The 22,878-nt window shown below is 44.5% G+C and overlaps 1 protein-coding gene and 2 long non-coding RNA genes across 6 annotated transcripts in view; 2 read left to right on the top strand and 1 right to left on the bottom strand.

The window, feature by feature from the left end:
* LOC102554774 (disks large homolog 5-like) overlaps window positions 1–1,572 on the top strand; it is a 30,366-nt gene extending 28,794 nt beyond the window's left edge. The window contains exon 5 of one of the 2 annotated variants that reach the window (XM_087584780.1): window positions 965–1,551. In XM_087584780.1, coding sequence (XP_087440906.1) covers window positions 965–1,049 — 85 coding nt within the window. In that variant the 3' untranslated portion in view covers window positions 1,050–1,551. Of the gene's footprint in view, window positions 1–964 lie in introns of both variants that reach the window. The other variant, XM_087584782.1, reaches the window with a different exon arrangement.
* Window positions 1,573–4,871: 3,299 nt separating this feature from the next.
* Glrxl1 (glutaredoxin like 1) lies at window positions 4,872–9,354 on the top strand. Of its 3 annotated transcripts, none has more exons than XR_015639107.1 (3): window positions 4,872–5,005; window positions 7,651–7,849; window positions 7,988–9,354. It is a non-coding gene; the product is annotated as a glutaredoxin like 1 (long non-coding RNA). The 3 variants fall into 3 exon arrangements; XR_015639108.1 differs by having other exon boundaries at window positions 4,887–5,005; window positions 7,663–7,849; XR_015639109.1 differs by lacking the exons at window positions 7,651–7,849; window positions 7,988–9,354 and adding an exon at window positions 5,787–5,970 and having other exon boundaries at window positions 4,922–5,005.
* A 7,175-nt stretch (window positions 9,355–16,529) lies between these two features.
* Window positions 16,530–20,687, bottom strand: LOC134482087 (uncharacterized). The gene is made up of 2 exons (XR_015638250.1): window positions 20,533–20,687; window positions 16,530–17,538 (listed from the first exon to the last, which is right to left on the bottom strand). It is a non-coding gene; the product is annotated as an uncharacterized LOC134482087 (long non-coding RNA).
* Window positions 20,688–22,878: the final 2,191 nt, after the last annotated feature.

Consider the following 22,878-nt stretch of genomic DNA (forward strand, 5'->3'; position numbering starts at 1 on the left):
GTGTGTTTGTGAATGTGTGTGTGTGTGTGTTAGAACTCATCAAGTTTCTGAGCACAGACGAATATATTTATATATATTTTATTAGTCTATATGTACATATATAGAAACATGTAAAAGTATATATATGTATATATGTATATATATGTGTGTATATATATATATATATATATATATATATATATAGAGAGAGAGAGAGAGAGAGAGAAGAGTAAACATAATTTTTGCAATTATTTTTAAACTGTTCTTAATGGGGTTTTGATTACTATTGAAATTATTACAGTGGGAAAACTATTCATCAACATTGACATTACTTGGAGAAATCTCAGGAATGGGGTACAGGGATGTGAGGAGAGTCTGCTGTGTGAAATCCATGTACCTGAGTGTGGAAACTGCTGACTCAGGGCTCTTCTGCCTCCTTTGCTCTCGCTGTACAGTAACACTGGAAGGTCACGTGCTTGTTGTGTCTTCTCAACATCCTGGTTATGTTAATCGTTACCTGCCACCACTTTCTTTCCAGATTGGCCTAAACTTGGTTGAATATACATTGGCTTTGGAGTTTGGTCTGGAATTTGTTAATTTAGAGATTAATTTGCTTAGAGTTGAATCTGCAGGCAGAAGATGTCCAGGAGTTATGCTGAGGTGGAATCACATCTTTGCCTCAGACAGAAACTTAGGCTGAAAATAGTCCACAGCACTCAGCCTGTGTTGGGTTGTGGCACTCTTAACGATTGTTATTCATTATAATATATATGGATGATTGGAACTATCTGCTGTTCACTGTTCAATTTTTAGCAGTTTTAAAAGCTGGGAAAATATGCAGGCCTGTGGGGTCTCTTACCCTTCTCTCTTGGGCATGAGAAAATGACCTCAGATGAAAGATCATCCTGGATTATCCTGCTGAATTGTGCGCTACGTATGGGAGAAGTGACATGGCAGGTCCTCACCAGGCCTTTTCCACCCCTAGGTCTGAACACTCCAGCAGACGCTTGCCCATGGCCCAGACCAGGACTACAGCTCTCAGAGACAGACCTGTCCACCAGGAGCACTGAGGGTGCAAAGATTGACAACACCTCCCGCATCTCAGTCCTTGTCACCGTTCCAATCTTCGGCTGAATTTGAAAGACCTTGAGATGTGGCATGGAACACGCCTCACGTTTAACCTTTTGACGACTTGTCCATCAACAACCAACCACCCCGAATGAGGCAGGTCAACATTCCTCTTGAAGGAATTTTTACCATCTTACCTGCCGTTCTGCTGTGTTTGCAAGGCCAGCAACAGGCTGGAGTTACATGTTGAAAAATCAGCAGGAATTGAATGCTGACTAATTTACTTGTTCTATTTGGTTTTTACTTTGAAGTTTGGTTGTTTTATGCATTTGTTTTTATTTGTTTAAGTTTGAAGTTTTGTTATTCATTTGTTAACTTTAGTGTATTTAATTAATATTAATTAATGAATTAATATTCCTAAGGCTATAATAATTGAACTTATTGACTCCCCAATTTAAAATGTTCTTGAATAAATTAATGTTTATCTATAAATAAAAATGTGACCTTTAACCCTTCACTCACAAGACCGTCCTGAGTCATGTGTGGTTCTTCCTCCTGTAACAGCACAAGTGTAAGGCAACAGTGGTTTTCTGCAAGTCTCATGCAGCGTAGGCTTCATCATCAGTTCACAGCCAGCCAGAGCTGCACAGGAAACTGTGCTCTTGATGTAGAGAGTGTGTCATGTCTGAGGAACCCCCTTCATGATGAAAAATATCCTTGCTTCATCCCTGTGCTCACAAATTTAGCTTCCTTTATAATGACATCAAAGGAGAAACACGGACGTATTTCTCTAATACATTAGAGGAAATAAAACCATTCAGTATGGGAATATAAAAAGAGATCAAGACACACAGAGCTCTATGCATCTGCATTCCTTGAAATATAGCATCGATTATGACTACATATTATTGAATTCCAGCAATTTTGGAGGAACGATATTTTTAAAATTTTTTATTAGATATATTTCTTTACTTCCATTTCAAATGTCATTCCCCCTCCTGGTTTCCTGTCCTTAAGCCCCCATTCCCTTCCCTATCCCTTCCCCATATGGGTATTCCCCCTATACATCCCCCTTATTGTCCACCCATATTCCCCTGCACTGGCGGTGGAATATTTTCTTTATTGTTTTTGTTGGTTAGTTTGTTGTTATTCTTTTTTTCTCCCATTTTTATTAAATTGGGCATTTCTTGTTTACATTTCAAATGTTATTCCTTTTCCTGGTTTCCTGTCCATCAGCCCCCTAACTCCTCCCCTTCCTGTTCTATATGGGTGTTCCCCTCCCCATCCAACCGCCATTACTGCCCTCTCCAAAATTCCCTACACTGGGGGTTCAACCTTGGTAGTACCAAGGGCTTCCCGTTCCACTGTTGCCCCAACAATGCTATTTACTGCTACCTACGCAGGGTCAGTCCATGTGTAGTCTTCGGGTAGTGGTTTGGTCCCTGGAAGCTCTGGTTGGTTCTTATGGGGTTGCAAGGCCCTTCAGCTCTTTCAGTCCTTTCCCTAATTCCTCCAAAGGGTGTCCTGTTCTCAGTTCAGTGGTTCACTGCTGGCATTTGACTCTGTATTTGACATGCTTTGGCTGTGTCTTTCAGGAGAGATCTGTATCCGGTTCATGTCAGCATGCACTTTTTATGTTCATCCATTTTATCTAGTTTTGGTGGAGATATATATACATATAAATATATATATCTCACGTGTGGGGCAGGCTCTGAATGGCCGTTCCTTCATTCTCTGCTCTAAAGTTTGCCTCCCTATCCCCTCCTATGGATATTTTTGTTCCCCCTTTAAAGAAGGAGTGAAGCATCCACATTTTGGTCATCCTTCTTGAGTTTCATGTGGTCTGTGCCTTAGATCTTGTGTATTTCGAGTATAAACAAGAGGTGAGGATGCAAAAGAATCAAATGGATAGCTTGAGGCCAGAGGTTGGTGGTGAACACCGGAGGGAAAGGTCATTCTTTCAGAAAGAATTGGCAGGTTTCTGGTAACTCAGCTTTACCAGACTACATGTCTTGGGTCCACAGAACTCACTCAGTTGCCAACACCAAGGTATGATATACCTAATACACTGGACAGTGTAGAAGGAGATGTCAAAGCCAGATGTCACATTTACACCTATGTAAATAAAAAATAGAGATCATTTACCCTGAAAGGATTGCATACTGGTAGCCAATACTATGATAAATTATGGGAACCTGAATTAACTGACACACGGCCTCCTAGAGTAAGGTAAAAGTACCTGCTTGTTTTTATTGATACCTTGTCTGGGTGAGTAGAAGCTCACTACATCTGACTGAAACTGATCATAGAGCAACTAGAAAGCTCTGCTAGAAACTTTCCCCTAATTTTGTCACTTACTAGGAATGCTGTCATAGAATAGCCCAGCTTTCACAGCCAAAGCCTCTGAATAATAGTCAAAGATTTATGCATAGTTTGGAGTCTTTGTTGTGCAGAATTCTGGGCAGGCGGAAATAATGAACAAGACATTGAAGGAAACACTATGAAAACTCCCATTAGAGTCCAGGAAGGGTGGATAGCCTCTTTTCTTATTTTGGGCCTGCTGTACTCCATACAAGGAGGGATTGAACCATATAATATTATGTTTAGAATACACCCCCCCTTGCTTCTAAGTCTTAGAGATCAGCAGTTGGCAGAATTCTTCAACTATTTTATTCTTGAAATCCTGTCCTTCCAGTTCTCCATAAAGTCTATTACTTTGACTATCAGAGAGACCCAGTGAACCTCTAAATCTATCAACAATATCCCCTAATTTGGACCTGGTGGTAGTGAAACTGCATGAGCCAAGTGGGCATCGAAAAGGACAATGAAAACAATTTGCAAAGGACCTACGTGGCGATGTTTTACACTCTTTTAGTTATGAGGTTAGGTGGAATTTTAACATGGATTCCGCACAACTAGGTCAAGAACGTAGAAGCCACAGATGACAATGCCAAATAGACTCCCTCCAGAACTTCTGGACCTATTAAAGTTGAGCTTTCACCTGACCTCAAGCCCTTCCACTCCCTGCCCAACCTCCTGAATCTTACGTTTGGCATGAATACAGGATCATGGTCCAAACTCTAACACCCTCAGGCCTGGCCCTGGGAGCTCAGGAAGGTGGATACTAGAGAAGTGACGTCTAATGGAATTGCAGAAGACCAATCTCTGTCCATGTTGTCCTTTGCTCACTGATATCTGGTTATTTCTTGGAGAAAGTATTTGGACGTTTGTCATGTGAAGTAGGTGCACAACATTTACACTTTTATATTCACTGTGTAACTGGGTTCACTATGTTACCAAGATCATTGCAACAGAGGAATTGCAAAACAGAGACTTTGTGAGTACACATCCATGAATACATATAAAGAAAGCCCCGTTTGAAGGAATGCACAATAAGAAAATGAAATCCAATATCCAATAAATTAAAGGTCTGGAGGGAAATACTGGCCTTTGGGAAACTGGGAAAACGTGGGGAATTGGAATGTATGTCACAGGATTGGATCTGGGAATAAAATTATTATTCAGAAGAATCTTCCTCCCCATGTCCCTTATGTCCCTTGAACTTTTCTTCCCATACCAAGTCCCTGACGAAATCTGCCCTTTCAGAGCATGTAACTACTAACAAAGCAAAGAGAAATCTCTAGCTTTAGAGGGAGGAGATATGGAAAGCGTTCCATTGTGTCACTGGAGAGCCTCCTGGAAATGCTCCTCAGAATCTGGTCACTGTAAGGAAAGCTGGTTAGCAGGTAGGCCATGGCAGTCCCCAGTGACATCATCAGTAGTCCCTTCCCTGAACAATCTCTTGTATCCAGGAGAGCTGTAGCATCTTCTGTGAGGTCACAAGTGTTGTGGTGGCACAAACTGCCTGTCTAATCTTCAATGCCTCCAGATTTCACTAATCAACCTGTTGTCCAGGCTAAGCAGGCTGTCTGGGAGAAAGAGCAAAGAGCATGAAGAGGTGAGAGTTAGGGAGAAGGAAGCTGGACTTCTGTCTTGTTGTAAAAAAGGAAGAAATAAATGGTCCTTGGGAAAGCTCAGTGAGCCCTGGGCAAAGGGTGAGAAGGTTCCTTGAGGAGAGAGCCTTGAGCTGAGCCTTCCAGGTATGGAAATCCAGAGCTGGGAGCCTATAAGAAGCAGCTGGACCTCCCTGCTTGTTATGGTTCCTGGAAGTCAGAGACTTTACATCATTAATTTCTCTATTTCAGAAGCCAGTTGTTGGGAAGGGCCACTGTTTTCCTGAGAGATTATGGTTTTTACTCCTTTTTGCTTAGAAGACAAAGGTCCTCAGGAAGAAGGGAGAGACTAGTGTGGTATCCTCGGCTCAGGGCTGAGTGTTCCCCCTTTGGATTGGTTCAGTTTGTGTCTGACACTAATATCTGGGAGAGAGAAGAACTTTTAGATGAGACCTCATCATCTCTGGCTTTCCACTAGAGTTATTCTGACCACCATTCCCTGACAGTGGTCCTCTTAGATTTCTGAGTCAACATGTGTGGGTGTCATGCAGCTTTCTAGTGCACTGAAGAACTGTTAGTGAACTAGAACCGGGACTGGCTCCTTCCTGACTTCTCTAGGTGTCCTGAGCAGTAAGTGGGGAACTAAATGACCATGTTCTACCCCTACAAGGCATCTCTATCTACAGTTGTGGAGTCTAGAGAGATCTATCCATGATTCTGGGCATCTCCATAGCAAATGAGTGCTGATGGAGTCTGTAGTTTTCATCCTGGCTTCTGTACCTACAGGCTATGGTGTTCTGAAGCCAAGTTCCATCCTGTGCAGCTGTGAATATGCCTGAGGAGGCTGTCTCCTTGGTTTTCTGAAGTATTACTAAGGGAGCCAGATGAAATCAGCACCCGCTGCTCAACAGAGCTCTGGGAATGTTGACATTCTCAGCCTCAGCTACATATTAAACTAGGTCTAAAGATCGCCTGTCAGGTCCGTTCTTAAATATCCTTCAGGGTGCGAGGGTTGGACTGTAATGAAGTAGCATGCAGGAGAGGCGCTGGCCCTCAGCTGCTACATATCAGTGTGTGTGGGAAACACCTGAACTGTTCCTATACAGATCAGAGAGATGAGCTGCGATCACATTCAATAGACTGTGTGCATTCCTGGGCTTTGGCTTTGACCATGCAGGTCTGTTGTCTCATACTTCACTGTTCATGTGGCCAAGTTGTGGGAAAGCCCCACTCCCAATTGTTTCCCATCCTCCGTCCTGGGGTCTTAGATTTTAGCACAACACTTCACATCTTACCTTCTAGATCCACTGTCCTAACTTTACTTCCACATGCAAGTCTCTATTATCCTTCCACTGTGTGTGTGTGTGTGTGTGTGTGTGTGTGTGTGTGTGTGTGTGTATGTGTGTATGGTTAGTTTGCATACAACTTTAGGGAAACCTTGCCACTGAAATCCTCTAGGAGTCTATGTGAGTAATCTGTAAACTGTGGATGGGGAAAAATCCAAATGCTCTCCCACAACGTGGCCTTCTAGAAAGAGTAGCGTAAACTGCAATAAAAGGATATACTTGAAAGTAAAACCTGGAGGAAAGGCCCTGGCATAGCTACATTGTCACTGTGAACTGTGACCTTGCTCTCTTGGCTTCTATGCCCAGACATGAGGGCTCTGAAGCTATGCTGCCTCCTGTGGAGCTGTGAATGAGCTTGTGTCACACGAAGCATGTGAATGGAGTGAGAAGACAGTAGGAGGACATTGTGACACTGCCCTCCCAATGGAGACATGGAAGTGTTGACAATCACAGTGGGTGAGTCTCAAGCTGCACTTTGAGGCCCAGCTAGGCAAGGTTTCACCTGTCAGCTCACTTCCTGCACATCCACCACAGGCCAAGGGCAGACTCAGATGAAGCTCTGTTGAAGACAGGCGCTGTCCCTTGTGAGCTGGGTCTCAGGATTTGCGGAAGACCATTCAGCTTCCTGTGATGTGGGAGGTCTGAGTAGTAAGAGGCAGGCAAAGGGGACAGTTCTGTGTTTGTTTTCTTGGCTACCATAACTACATCTTCCAGGCTAAGGATTTGCTCATGGAAGTCTGCTGTGTCACATGTGTAAAGGCCAAGCTGTCTGAAGTCTCAATAACACAACTGGCTCCAGGCTGCTTTCTCAGTTACTGGGATTTACACACAGTCCTTCCTACCTTGTCCTCTAGATCCACAAATTCTTTTCTGGCTTCATATGGACAAGGCATATTTTCTCACTCTCTCTTTCCAGAGACCAGTAGGAACACATATATTGGATAGCCATGATTATTGTCTAAACTGCCAGGCGTCCATGGAGGGCATTAGTGGATACAGCATCATATCTCAGCATCTCTTACTGTAAGGGTTGGAGCAGAACTCCCCCATCTCATCCTGGGTGACGATGTAGATTAGACCCATTAGATGAAATAAAGAATTGAAAAACTTCCCTGGGGGTGAAGTGGTGAGGAAATCATGTTGCCGTCCCATAAATGCACTGGTATGAGCAAGCTTCAGACAGTCTGGGGGATGCAGCCTGCAGCAGAGACCACAGGCGTTTGGTGGAGAATGATTCAGTTCAAAACTGGGAAGGGAGAAGGATGGTTGATATTGTTCCAGAAGATCTCACTGCCTATAAAAAGAGTTTCTTCCAGATCAGTGAATGATTCTTGTAAAGCAGCTCATGGAATGGACTTCTGAGACCAACTATGAGCCCTCCAGACTGGTGCTTTCCAACCAACAGACAAAAGTATCCACTCTACACGAATGATACATAGATATATACACAGAATACCAGGATGGATACAGTTTCTTCAGTTTCATGAATGAGGTATTCAGCAGGTGAGATGGCTGAAAAAATAAAGGTAATTGTTGCCAACTCCCTACACCTGAGCTCCTTCCCTAGGACCTACATGATTAAAGGAAAGAACAAAGCTCTCACAACTTGTCCTCAGATTTTTATGTAGTTGTCTTTTCCAGGTCTTGGTCCACAGAAGCAACGACATCAGGTTTTCCAATTCCATTTGACATGGGACCAGAACCTTCAACCGAATGTTCCTTCCTGGAAAGCTGCAGCCTGTCAGCGTGGCTCAGTGGTTTGTGAACTGCAAGTTCCCATCTGGGAAGGTGGTCGTGTTCATCAAGCCCACCTGCCCCTATTTGCAGAAAGACCCAAGAAATCCTCAGTCAACTGCCTTTCAAACCTGGTCTTCTGGAGTCTGTGAACATCACAGTCACTAACACACCAATGCGATTCAAGATTATTTACAACAGCTCACTGGATGGAGAACAGTTCCTCAGGTCTTCATAGATAAAAAACGACTGCATAGGCAGACGCAGTGATCTAATATCCATGACACAGCAAGGTGAGCTGATGACCTGACTGAAGGAGATTGGAGCTCTGCAGTTAGGAAAGGGGTGCAGGCAGAGCCCATGCCGAGAGCCATCATCCTGACATTCCGACGGCCAATGCCCCTGAGAGTTGATGTGCATCACAGAGGATGTCAGTATTTTCTGGTGACTGGGCTTTTCAACAAATTGGCTTTTATTCTTCTTTTCCTCAGTGCTAAACCCTGTTGCTATTTGCCTCTAACCATGGGGCTGAGAAGCTTAACAGACAACACTGGCTTGATTTTCCACTCTTCATGTGCTGATATGTCTCTGCCTCTAAGCCCATGTTTCCCATCCTGTTGATCTAAATCCCCATTGGATGTGTTTCTGGTTTCCTGCCATGCTGGTCAGCTGAAGTCATTTTGCAGAAGTCCACTTCCTGAATGGTTATTAAATCAATGGATAATGTGAATTTGTTTATGAGTCACACTCAGGCCTTTCCCTCCCTCCGGCAGGCACCATCCCACTTCTGCATTCACAGCTCTCAGCCAGTGTTCTCAACCTTGCCCTCCCACAACCCACAGAAGTGCACACTTGTATGAGGACGCTGTTTGAAAAATCAGATGAAGAGCTTTAGCATACTTGGTCCTCACTGTAGCCATATTAATATAGACCACAGAGCAAATGGAACATTCCACTCTGTTTGTAAAGGAGATTAAGAAAATCTGAAGAAGTTTTATGTTGATCCTAGTCAGAGTACTAGCAAAGTCAAATATGAAATGCAAAATTGCACAGCTCTCCTTCCAAGAATATCTGTATAAAAACTTGTTTGCAAAACACTGTCCTAAATAATTTCTTCCATTCGCACTTTGACATTTTGCTTTGATGTCTTGTTATGACATTTAATTATCATGGAACTGTAGGTCTCTTCTCTGGTCTCCAGTGACAAGGACACATTCCTAATAATGATGTATCTGTAGATGACTAAAAAAGTAAAATAAAATATGAGGATTAAAGTTCTCGGTTAAAGGTGTGACTTCCTACCTCAAATATCCAGATTAGAAGTTAATTTGACTTTATATTAAGCAGAAATCCCTCACAGATTTCCCCTCTACTTTTGTGGTTTGGTAATGTGGTTTGATGAAGACAATTTAACAACCAAGAATAGCCTTTAGAGTCATATTCTCCTCCTCACTAATATTCTTGAACAAATGGAACACTAAAAGATCAAAAGGAAGGGATGGTTATAATCAAAAGCTACATCTGGGTCAGCTCTAACTCTCTTAGTCAAGGTGACTTTGGATTCGCTCCTTAATGCCCATGGAGTGCTCACATAGGACTCTGTAGAGTGCTGTTTGTACTGCCTCACTTTAAGCTCTAGGCAGACCAAGCTATCAAGCCTGCCCAGGTCTCTTTGGATTGCACATAAAAGACACATACATTAAGATACTTTTGATGAGATGGCTCAGTGGCCAGGTTCTTCTAAGTCTCCAAATAGGATGCCCTCCTTTTTACTCCCAGCTCAGCACCTCTAAATCTGCCTTCAGCTCAGTTGCTTAGGTGCCTTTAGTCATAGCTCAGCACCCCAAATCTGCTCTCAGCTTATTGTGTTTATAACCTCCTGCCTGCTGCACCAAGCCCAGTCTGGGAGGCCATCAATGGCCACTCAACCCTAGATATCAAATGGCTGGTAGTTCTTACTCCCTCTGAAGTATTAAATCCCTTCTCCTCCCTTGTGTCTACTAGCCTGCCTGGAGAAAAACTAGAAGACCTGCCTATGCCACCCAGCTGGTTGGCCAATAGCATCATTATTGAACTATCAAGAATCAGTGTTCACAGGAAGATTCCTGATCTAAGCATCAAAACCACACCCTACAGAACTCAACGCCTGTCTCCGGTTTGGAGTGGGTGATAGAGTAGTTAGAATTGGATAATTGAAATTCAAATAATTATGATAGATATGTTACTAATTGTACCTGGATAAAAGGCTCTAAGAGAGTGGTAAGGGGTAACATTTAAGGCCAAAGGGAAAAAACCCTAATGCAGCAAACACAGTGGACCTACCAGAAAGACTGGGGTCTTTCTGTGCATCTGAATTTGTACTTGAACTTCTTCTGACAACTTCTTGATCACTCCATGCATTCTAAGAATAGAACAAAAAGAAAAATAAAAAAAACAAAATAAAATAAAAACCCACCAAAACAAAACAAAAAGCAAAAGCAAAAGCAAAAGCAAAAGCAAAAAAAAAAAAAAAAAACCAAAAAAAAAAAAAAACCAAAAAACGAAACAAAAAAAAAAACAACAAAAAAACCTTGCTAAAACAGGAGGACTGAGGGAAGATTGCTTGAGGTCTTCATTGTTAACTACAACTACAAGCTACCCAATGGCTTTCAAGGCAAAATTATTTACTATTTTACTTGAAGCTTCTGTCTGGGTCAAAGAAACAGGGTTTGGGCGCAGCACCACCAGGAAACTGGAACAAATAATACTGTGGAGCTCACCACTGATATTACCGTGGTAACTGAGGGCACAGCAGAGAATACTGGTGTTAGACAATGGGTCTTGTGGTGTTCTGGATGCTTGCGATATCTATGACTCTGATATGAGTTAGAGCCATCCTGAAATCATGACTAAATGGACTCCTCCATTTCTTTGGAGCACAAAATCTGTCATCCAATTGACTGACATGATTTTTATTGGGGACCTAGCCTCTGTAGTAAGGCTAAGGCTTCTGATAGAAAATCCTTCACCAAAACACTGGATGGTCCATGGTGGTGCCAGCCAACAACCATGCCCTGCGTCCACCCTGCAGCCTCCAGAAGAGGTTTCAAGAAGTCAAAGTTACCAACATTTTATTTGTGGCTTCAGCTTGTTGTCACTTTTTATTTTAAATAAAGTGTGATTTCTGTAATAATTCCTTCTAATTTCATCCTCACATAAAACTTCACTTTTGACCTCAAATTCTACTCATGAAGTGTCACTTTTATCTGGAGTAGGCTAAGGTTTGTATTTTCCTTTTATAGCTTGCTGTAATAGCTGATTGTAGCTGTCTAAATGATGCATTCTTAAGCAATTGATGCCATCAGAATGGCTTGCAGGCTGTGTCTTTGTCATTTTCTTGATGGCAGTTGATGTATGGGGACTTAGCCCACTGTGGGTGGTACCAGCCCTAGTAAGGTGAGCAGAGGTCATAGAGAAAGGTAGCTGAGCAGATGAGTAAGCAGAGTTCCTCTCTGCTTTCAAGCCCCTGCCTTGGGTTCTTATCTTGGATTCCATTGATGATGAACTGTAACTTATGTGGTGAATAAAACCTTCACTTTCCCACATTGGCATTTTTATGTTTTCCTATAACAATAGGAAACTAACTTGAACATTCAGAATTTCCTTGAGATCTGCTCTGATAGTCCCTCCTCCTGCAGGTATGGAACCTCAGTTTTTAAATCAATAAACACAGTTCCTGGACTCTAATCTGTTCAAATATTCGCTCTGCCAACCGCATTACACTGCTTAGGTAACTATTAAATTTTTTATCTCATGACATTTTTCCTCAGCTTTTTTTTCTTTAAAATTATCTCTCTAAACATGTTAGCTCTTTCTACTTTAAAAGTTGTCCTTTGTCCCATAGTAGAATATTTATAGTCAAATTCATGAGTTTCATAAAAGCGGGTGATTTATTGTAGTAAATGTTTCTAATCACTATTTATTGCATTAATTTTATTAATTCATCCAAAACTGACCTTATTACATTATCTACTTATCCATAAAAATATAAAAGCTTTGATTTATTCAAGTCTTTAAGGTCTTTCAGAATATCAGCTGGAAAGTTCTTATATGTATTCAGGATGGATCGTGGGTGCTTCATATGTCTTCTTACTAATAGTATGCTTTATAAGTGTGCTTATCCAGGGTGTTTTGTTATATATTTTAAGACTATTTTGAGTAGAATATTTCCCTGATTTCTTTCCCATGGTTTGTTTTTGGTATACAGGAAAGATAATGAGTTTTGTGTGTTATTTTGCATTCTACTACTTTTATGAATGTATTTTCAGCTTAAAGAAAAAATTTTAGAGACAAATTGTCTCTATTTAGCATCACCTCTAGCTAATTCATGGTGGTCTTTGCATTTTAAATATTTTAATTCACATTACTCTTTTATATTTTCAGATTATTATGAGGGGAATTTTTCCCAGATTTTCTCACGGTATGATTTGGATTGGCCTAAAGGAAGGCTAAGAAATTTTGTGTGCTCACATTGTATTGTGCTTTTATGAATGTATTTATCAGTCTTAAGAGACGGTGATACATTTTTAGAGTTTTTAAAATAGTATCAGGTCATCTGCAAATGAGAACGTTTTGACTTCTTCATTTTCCATTTGGGTTACCCAAGTTCACCACCCACCACTGATGCTTATTGTTATTTATTCCACTTTTCCTCTGGGTGTCTCTCTTGTCTCTTTTCATTGTTGTTACTCCCTCTCCCCCCGACTTGTTCATCCGTCCCTGCCTCTAACTAGGTCCCTCCATCCCTCTGCCTCCCATAATTATGTTGTTCCCCCTTCTAAGTGTGTTTCAAGCATCCACAGTTTGGCTTTCTGACATGTTACCCTTCATGTGATCAATGAATTGTATAGTGGGTCTTCTGAACTTTTGGGCTAACATCCATTTGTCACTAAATACATCCCATGTTATGTCCCTTTCCATCTCTGTTACTTCACTGTTTTCCAGTTCCATCCCTTTGCCTACAAAGTTCCTGGTATATTCATTTTTGATACCCGAGTACTGTTCCTCTGTTTAAATAGAGCGCACTTTCTATACTCGTTCCTCAGTTGAGTTGAGGTCTATCGCGGTTGTTCCCAGCATTTGACTAATATAAGTAAGGCTGCTGTGAACATATTCAACCACACATCTTTGTCATATGTGGATCAGGTTTGAGTATATGTGCTGAAGTGAGTGGTAAAGCTGGGTCTTCAGGTGAAGCTATTTGCAATGTTCCCTGATCCTCCACATTGATATCCAGAGTGGCTATACAGCTAGTAATCACACCAGCTATGGAGGAGCGTTCCCCTTCCTCTACATCCCGGCCCACTCTGCTGCTGCCTCAGTTTTTAATCTTAGCCATTCTGATTGGTGTAATGAAGAATCTCAGGTTCGTTTTGATAACTAAGGATGTCGAACATTTCTTGATGTGTTTCCCAAGCATTGAGATACCTCAGTTGAGAATTCTTGGTTTAGCTCTCTATCCCAGTTTAAAAGTCGGGTTATTTGGTGTCTGGGAGTTTACCTTTTGGAGTACTTTGTATATTTTGAATTTTGGCACTCTCTCAGATATAGGGTTGGTAAAACTCTTTTCTGAATCTGTAGCTTTCTGTTTTGTCCTATTGGCAGTGTCCTTTGCTTTAAAGAAAGCTTTCAGATTGTTGAGATTTCATTCATTTACTGTTGATCTCAGAGCCCAACCCTTTGGTATTCTGTTCTCACAACTTTCTCCTGTGCACATGTGTTCTAGGAGCTTTGGGACACTTTCCCTTCTATTAGCTTCTGCATGTTTGGTTTTATGTGGGTTTCCTTGATTCGCATGGACTTGAACTTTGTACAAAGAGATAGAAATGGATCAATTGGCACTCAACTACATGCAGACCACCAGTTAGGGTAGCATCATTTCTTAAACTGCTTACTGTTATGTTCAAAATCCTCAGTCATCAGGGAAATGCAAATCAAAACAACCCTGATGTTCCACCTCCCACCAGTCAGAATAACTAAGATCAAAAACTCAGGTGTCAGCAGATGTTGGAGAGAATGCAGAGAAAGAGCAACACTCCTCCACTGTTGGTAGGATTGCAAACTGGACAACCTCTCTGGAAATCAGTCTGGAGTTTCCTCCAAAATTGAACATTGCACTGGTGAAGACCTAGCTATACATCTCCTGGGCATATACCCAAAAGATGCTCCAACATACAACAAAGACATATGCTCCGCTATGTTCATAGCAGCCGTATTCATAACAGCCAGAAGCTGGGAAAAACCCAGATGTCCTTCAACAGAGGAATGGATACAGAAAATGTGGTACATTTACACAGTGGAGTACTAAACAGCTATTAAGAACAATGACTTCATGGAAATCTTACAGCAATGGAAGGAACTAGAAAATATCATCCTGAGTGAGGTAACCCAATCACGAGAAAACACACATTGTATGCACTCACTGATAAGTGGACATTAGCCCAAAATCTCAGATTACCCAAGATCCAATCCACAGACCACATGAAGCTCAAGAAGGATGACCAAAGTGTGGAAGCTTCAGTCCTTCTCAGAAGAGGGGAGAAAAATATTCACAAGAGGAAGTATGGAGACAAAGTTTGGAGCAGAGACTGAAGGAAAGGCTACCCAGAGACTGCCCTAACTGGGGATCCAGTCTATATACATCCATGAAACCCAGACAATATTGCTGATGCCAAGAAGTGCAAGCTGACAGGAGCCTGATATAGCTGTCTTCTGAAAGGCACTGCCAGAGCATGACAAATACAGAGGCGGATGTTTGGAGTCAACCATTGAACTGAGAACAATGGAGGAGGCAGAGAAAGGACTGAAGGAGCTGAAGGGGTTTGCAACCCCATAACAACAATAATACAAACCAACTACAGCTCCAAGAGACTAAACCACCATCAAATGGTACACATGGACAGACCCAGGGCTCCAGCAGCATATGTAGAAAAGGATTGGCTTGTTGGGCATCAATGAGAGAAGAAGCCCTTGGTCCTGTGAAGGCTACATGCCCCAGTGTAGGAGAATGTCAGGGCAGGGTGACAGGAAGGGTTGGGTGGGTGGGAGAATACCCTCAGAGAAACAGGGTGAGGGGGATGGGGTAGGAGGATATGGGTGTGAAACAGAGAAAGACTATAACATTTGAATGTAACTAAAAACAAATAAAGAATAAAAAAATTAAAATAACCTTGATCTAATATTTGGCACTAATTGATTAAAGTCAAGGCTCCCGTACTAGAATTCCCTGTTTCTCTTATTTAATATCATATCTAAACACTGGCCAAACTACTGTTGAGGCCTGCTTACAGAGCCTGGTGGCAAACCTGGAGGAGATCCCTAACCCTTACAGCATTGAATAATCAATCTGGGTGGGTTCCCTGTGGGCCCAAGAGCCAGTTTCTTGGCCTATGTCTGTGGTGAAGAGAACCTGTAAGAACTTTTCGGAGGAGTTGGTGTCATGTCCTAAAGACAGTTTATTCTACATTATGCCATCTTGTGGCTGGTCCCTCAGGGGAAGAGAGGCCTCAACATGAGCCTACCAGAGGCATCCCCTTTCTTTATATAAAATAAATCTTTTTCATCTTGAAATCTCGGAGACCACATTTACTCAGAGAGGGAGCAAGCATTTCTCTTGGCAAGAAGGATATTCATTTACTGAACAAAAGATGTGATCAGGAGTCAATTGCAAGCTCTGTTAATGGATACATATGACCACTTTGGCCTCTCCTGTCATGGAACCTGGATGCCAGACTGCACTGTGTCTGCACTAGTCAGAAGGAGAGGGTAAGAGGGGGATAAGCCAGTATGAAATGTAAAACCTGGAGCTGGTCCTGAGAGAAAAAGAAACTCAACATGTGACTACTGAGAATTGAACTCAGGACATCTGGAAGAGCAGTCAGTGTTCTTAACCACTGAGCCATCTCTCCAGCCCCAAAGCTAACACTGTCAACAAGGATGGAGCTAACCGCTAGGCTGGACTCAGATTTTGTTCCAGTTGACAAAGAAGTGTTAGCAAGGAGGAGGAGGGAAAACTTCTGAAACTCTATATCCTCTACTGCTGACACCTTGGGGGAGCTCCTGTGGCCATTTAACATCAAAAGCAGGCCACTCTAAGTTACATTAAGTGATCTTTAGTCCTAACAACCTGTCCCATGTCAAAAAATTTTGTCAGTTCAAGTCCAAGAACACAGAAAACAAAAGAACAACTAACACAAAGTGCCCTCTTTCGCAGCTGAAGTACACAGACCAGCCTGTCCATGCCACGGACAGGACAACTCAGGCTATCTGCTCCAGCCACTGGCCAGATCAAAGTCCTGTTACTGAGGCTGTCCGAGCCCTCCTTAAGCTTGCACTGAAAAGCTCTCAGGGAGAACTTTCCCTCGGGATGGAGATCCTCTAACTCCAAAGACCAGACCGAGACACCACAGGATGCAATCAGCAAGAGGATTTGGTTTATTGTCGGGATACACAGGCACAGGCACCTGCGGGCACTTCAGTCACTCGGGGGACTGGCGCGCCCCACGGAACCAAGGATGGGCTTTTATAGGATTTTGGGGAGCAGAAGCAAGCATACAGAAGCAGATGCATGGTTACAGGGATATAATTGGTGGATTCTAATATGACAAGGGTTTAGCCCGGGGGCAAGTTTCCTAGCTACCTTCCTGAAACATAACGGCTGACTCGGCCCCCCAAGGGTTCAGCCCGGGGGCAAGTTTCTTAGCTACCTTCTTGGAACATAACGACTGACTCGGCCCCCCACCAGGGTGTGGGACCTCTCCCGGGGCTTTTTTTTTCATTGTCAGGTGCTCAACCGAAGTCGTCCTGTTGCCAGGCCTTCAACCAAACACATCCTGCTTGGCAGCCGCTGTGTACTCAGTGTTCTAACCTTTCCCTGAACCAGTCATCTTAAGTACAGCCTTCCAAAATGGCGTTACTGCTGCTAAGCTGGGGTCTTTCATTCCCCCATTTTTTTTTTGTTAACTTTGAGTGAAATCTTTCACTCGACTTGGTCAAGAAATTTCTGTCTGGTGGGGGCTTATTCCCCCACTGACTCTAGGCCACAAAAGGGCTAGGAGGAGCCACGTAGGAGTTTTAACTTTAAGGGGTTTGGAGTGCGCTGAACTCTCCATGTCTGGGGTGTAGTGTTGTGATTAGTCAATTCCTCAGACCGGACTGCCTTGACGTGTGGTGCGTGGATCTAAGCCGAGACTCCGTCTACCTTTAGGGCGGTCGGGGTAGTCAGGAGGACGGTGTAGGGTCCTTTCCACCGTGGCTCCAGATTCTTGGTCTGGTGTCTGTGCACCCACACGGTGTCTCCAATCTGGAACGGGTGTGGCACCACCGGATGCTCAAGCTTGTCCTGGTAAGCAGCGGCCAAAGGTCTCCAGACGTCTCTCTGCACAATCTGTAGGGCCTGTAAATGGGCCCTCAGAGAAGGGCTGTCAGCAAAATCAGCAATGTTTGAATCAAAGAAATGGACAAATGGGGGTGGTGCTCCATATATTATTTTAAAAGGAGTTAGACCATGGGGGCCCGGGGTATTCCGGGCCCGATATAGAACTAGGGGAAGGAGGGCCACCCAATCCTTTGAGCCAGTTGCAAGCGTAAGTTTGGATAAAGTCTCCTTAATTGTTCTATTTATGTGTTTTACCTGACCTGAACTCTGGGCACAATGTAATTTTTAATTAATCCCCAACAATTTGGCCACCAACTGACTTACTTGGGAGACGAAAGCGGGCCCGTTGTCCGACCCCAACGCTTGAGGCATGTCATACCTGGGAAAGATTTCCTCGAGGAGCTTCTTGGTGACCATTTTTGTAGTCTCGTGTTTCGTGGGGAAGGCTTTGACCCATCCTGAGAAGGTGTCTACAAACACTAGGAGATACTTGTATCCATATATACCTGGTTTAATTTCAGTAAAATCAATTTCTCAATGGATGTCGGGACGGTGTCCCCTAGGACGAACTCCTTGTCTAATCATGGTCCTTTCCGGGTTAACCTGAGCGCACGCTTTGTAACTCTCAGTCACCTTTTGTATCGCTTTGTCCCGATTCAAAAAAAAAAAACACAGATTTATCTCTTCCCGATCTAGTAAGGTTTTTATCTTCTTAAACCCCAAATGGGTTAATTTATGTAAAAAGGAGATCAATTCAAAAGTCATTTTCATTGGCATGACTGTCTTTTCTTTGTAGACCCACTGTTTTAGTTGAGGGTGGTAGATGGCCCCCATTTTTTTAGGAGCTCTATGTCCTCATGGGCATAAACCCAACTGGTTTGTCCCACTGGTGGGGGCGTGGGTTGGTCTGGGCTATTTAAGGGCAAGATTTGTTTGCTCATGGCCGCTTTTCGCGCCGTGGCATCGGCCAGCCGGTTTCTTCGTGCCTCTGGGTTGTGCCCTTTCTGGTGTCCTGGACAATGTACTCAGTCTTTTGGGCAAGAATAGGGCTTCTAAGAGGGCCAGAATTTTAGCCATATCTTTACCCTCAGATGTGAGCAGCCCCGCCTCCGGTAGATCTCCCCGTGGATGTGTGCCGTGGCAAAGGCATAACGGCTGTCTGTATATATATTTAGCCTCTTACCTTTTGTCATCTTGAACGCCTGAGTCAAGGCGATGAGTTCAGCCCGTTGTGCGGAGGTACCAGCAGGCAGGGCTTTCGCCCAAATCACTTTGTCCTCCGTAGTGACCGCAGCTCCAGCCTTTCGCTCTCCCTCTGCCAAGAAGCTGTTGTCATCCGTGTACCATGTGTGGTCAGCATTCTAAAGAGGCTGGTCCGATAGGTCCGGCCTGGTTCCATGTACTTCTGCGAGGATTTGTAGGCAGTCATGCTGTTTTGCCTCCTCTGGTAGAGGAAGCAAGGTGGCAGGATTGAGGGCGACTACGGGCCCAAACTGAACCCGTTCTGCATCCAGTAACAAGGCTTGGTGTGAGAATTAGAGAGCCAGCGGTCTGGGGGCTGTTTTACCAAGGCCTCCACTGCGTGGGGTGCTAGGATGGTGAGTGGCTGTCCCAAAGTCAATTTTCCAGCGTCCTTGATCAGGACAGCAATAGTAGCCACCATCTTTAGGCACGGTGGCCAGCCGGAGGCCACAGGGTCCAATTTCTTAGACAGGTAGGCCACAGGGCGTTTTCAGAGTCCCAACCTTTGTGTTAGGACCCCTTTAGCATACCCCTGTTTCTCATCGATGAACAGTTACTGAGCAAATTGTAAGGGTTTGGAACAGTCGGATGAATATCTTCTATCCTCTTGTTGACCTTTCTCAAGTCTTGTACTGGCCTATAATCTCCAGTGCCGGGTTTCTTAACAGGCAGAAGAGGCGTATTTCAAGGCGACCGGCAGGGGATTAGGATGTCTTGATCTAGAAGCCTCGTAATGTGAGGCCTTATACCTTGATAAGCTTCATGTGACAGGGGGTATTGTTTTATGGAGACTGGAGTTGTAATTAAGGGGGGCTGTTGGAGCGCCAACCCCATCCCACCAGTCTCTGCCCAAGCCAGTGTCCTGTCCCGGTTTATAGGGTTAGAACTTGAAGGGGAGTTCCGTGGGGGCCAGTTATTTGGGCCCCTCCTTCCTCAAAATGAATTTGTGCTTTTAGTTTGGTGAGCAGATCACGGCCCAGCAGAGGGTACGGGCAGTCCGGAACATGTAAGAAGGAATGGGTCACCTTACCGGTAGCCAGCTGAACCCGGCGGTCTGTAGTCCATCGGTATTGTTTCTCACCAGTAGCTCTTTGTACCCAGGCCGTCCGGTCGCTGAGTTGTCCTGAAGCTTGGGTGAGGACTGAATGCTGGGCTCCTGTGTCTACCAGGAAAGTAACCGGCTGCCCCCCAACTTTAAGCGTTACCCTGGGCTCAGGGGGGGCTCCTGGCCCTGACCTCCCTAATCTTTATCTAGAGCCAAGAGGGAGGTTCGTGGTCGAGGCTTTCGGGGTCCGCCAGGCTTCTTGGGGCACTCTCTGGCCCAGTGCCCTTTCTCTTTGTAATAGGCACATTGATCTTTATCCAGCTTCAGCCCCTTTCGAGCTCCCCCCCTATCTCCCTTCCTTTCTTGGCCCTGAACTACGGCGTCCAAGATTCGACTCAATTCTTTGTTTTTTTTTTTTTATCTCTCTCTTATTAAAAATCTTTTCAGCTTCTTTAAGTAAATCCTGTAATGTATAGCCCTGTAAATTTTCTAACCTCTGTAACTTAGTCCTGATATCTGGAGCAGCCTGCCAGATGAAGGACATAGAGACACTCGTCATTTGTCCTGGGTCATCTGGGTCATAGGGAGTGTACATACGGTAGGCCTCCTTAAGTCTCTCTAGAAAGGCGGAGGGAGTTTCCCCTGCTTCCTGTAATACCTGTTTTACCTGAGCCAAATTAGTAGGGCGTCGTATAGCCCCTCGGAGACCCGCTAGAAGCAACTGGCGATAAAGGCATAGGTGTCCCTTACCTTCAGCTGTATTAAAATCCCAGTTTGGTCCTCAGGCAGCTGGGTGGGACGCCCATCATCTCCCAGAACATGCTTTTTGGCCTCTAGGAACACTCTTTGTTTTTTTTTTTTTTTTCCTGAGGTTAAGAGGGCCTGTAAGAGCTGTTGGCAGTCATCCCAAGTAGGCTGGTGGGTAAGTAAAACAGATTCTATTAGGTCAGTGAGTGCCACCGGATCTTTGGAGAAAGAAGGGTTGTGTTGTTTCCAATTGTAAATGTCAGCTGCTGAAAACGGCCAGTATTGGGTCTGGCCACCGGTTCCCTGTCTAAGTGGGAAATCCTGGGAGGTTGTATCTGGCATCACCTCGCGCTTATTGCGCAATCTCCCTGCGACAGGGGAGAAACCCTTATCAGACTGTGGCCCGGCAACTGATCTGGCCGGCGGCTCTGCCTCCTCTGTTTTAGCCGGGCCTGTCAGAGAGAAGATCTATGAGAGGGGAGTTTGGGTCTGCCGGGAGGACAGGTTTTTTTAGAAGGCTCTGATTTCACAAAGGTAGAGAGAGGAAGACGTGGCAGGCGGACCGGGCGGGGCCGAGGGGACAGGCTGGGGGTTGAGGGGAGGCCAATTCGGGTCCACGAAGGGTTCCGCCCAGGGGGGGGGGGTTTAAGGCGAGACTCTCTCAAGTGATAATATAAGAAACCTGGTCAGGATGTCCGTGGACGACCCAATCTTTAACCTGTAAAATAATGATCTTATTAAATGTGTCATTCACTGGCCATCCCGCTCCGAAAGTGGGCCACTCGGATGTGCAGAGAGTCTGCCATTTTCCTTTTTTTTTTTTTTTTAACCTCGACGGACTGGTTGTGTGCCCGGTCGTGGACGTCTTCCCAATGATCAAGAGTGAGACTTAGGGGCATTGTTAGGGACTGTCCCATGTTAGTTCTAAGGAAGATTAGGACACAGAGAAAACAAACAACACCAACAGTCAAACAAACAACAGACAGGCGTGCTGCACGGCGTTGGTACCAAACTGAAAGCAAAAAGTCAGATGGAGGTGGCAAAGGTCCGGGGCCCTCTGAAAGCCAAAAATACAGACAGAGGTGCCGTTAGTCCAGATCTTTCTCCTCTCCCAGATTGGGCCCCGAAAAGTCGGGCCCCAACACCCTTGGAACGTCTTCCAGGGCTGCGGGGCGAGAAGTCCGAGCTCGTCAGCTCCTTCTTCGTCCCACCCAAATTCCAAACAACCTGGCTGAGCGCTCACAGAACAGACCTGGCTGAGCGCTCACAGAACAGACAGAATAAGGCAGAACGAGACAGAATCAGAAGGCTGGCTTACCTCCCAGTGGGTGGTCGGTGGTCCCTGGGTGGAGGATCTCCTTTCCCGGCCCATGCACCAAATGAAAAGCTCTCAGGGAGAACTTTCCCTCGGGATGGAGATCCTCTAACTCCAAAGACCAGACTGAGACACCACAGGATGCAATCAGCAAGAGGATTTGGTTTATTGTCGGGATACACAGGCACAGGCACCTGCGGGCGCTTCAGTCACTCGGGGGACTGGCGCGCCCCACGGAACCAAGGATGGGCTTTTATAGGATTTTGGGGAGCAGAAGCAAGCATACAGAAGCAGATGCATGGTTACAGGGATATAATTGGTGGATTCTAATATGGCAAGGGTTTAGCCCGGGGGCAAGTTTCCTAGCTACCTTCCTGAAACATAACGGCTGACTCGGCCCCCCCAAGGGTTCAGCCCGGGGGCAAGTTTCTTAGCTACCTTCTTGGAACATAACGACTGACTCGGCCCCCCACCAGGGTGTGGGACCTCTCCCGGGGCTTTTTTTTTCATTGTCAGGTGCTCAACCGAAGTCGTCCTGTTGCCAGGCCTTCAACCAAACACATCCTGCTTGGCAGCCGCTGTGTACTCAGTGTTCTAACCTTTCCCTGAACCAGTCATCTTAAGTACAGCCTTGCAAAATGGCGTTACTGCTGCTAAGCTGGGGTCTTTCAGCACATATGAATCTGACCAAAAGCAGAACATAAAGAAGCTAGATAGAGGAGACGTAGACAACTGTTGTACATTGCTCAAGCTGTCACTTCCCTGATTCACCACTCTCCTGTGGGTCCCCCACAAGAGGTGAGTTTACTGGCCAATACACAAAATGTGAGGTACGAATTGAACTACTACCTGGACCTCATGAAATGTGAGTCACAGAGGAGGAAATCTATGCAAAAGCAAGAGTTTAGTCATTCCAAACTATCGGGATCATCCCATTTCAAAGACAGAAGTCCCTGAGCAGTCTCTAACAGAAAGTTATATACTTGCAATTAGGGTAGAATTCAAACAATTGGGTCAGAATTTGGACAAAGGTA

This window comes from Rattus norvegicus, chromosome 15, assembly GCF_021556685.1.
Source record: "Rattus norvegicus strain SHRSP/BbbUtx chromosome 15, alternate assembly SHRSP_T2T, whole genome shotgun sequence".
Classification (NCBI taxonomy): Eukaryota; Metazoa; Chordata; class Mammalia; order Rodentia; family Muridae; genus Rattus; species Rattus norvegicus.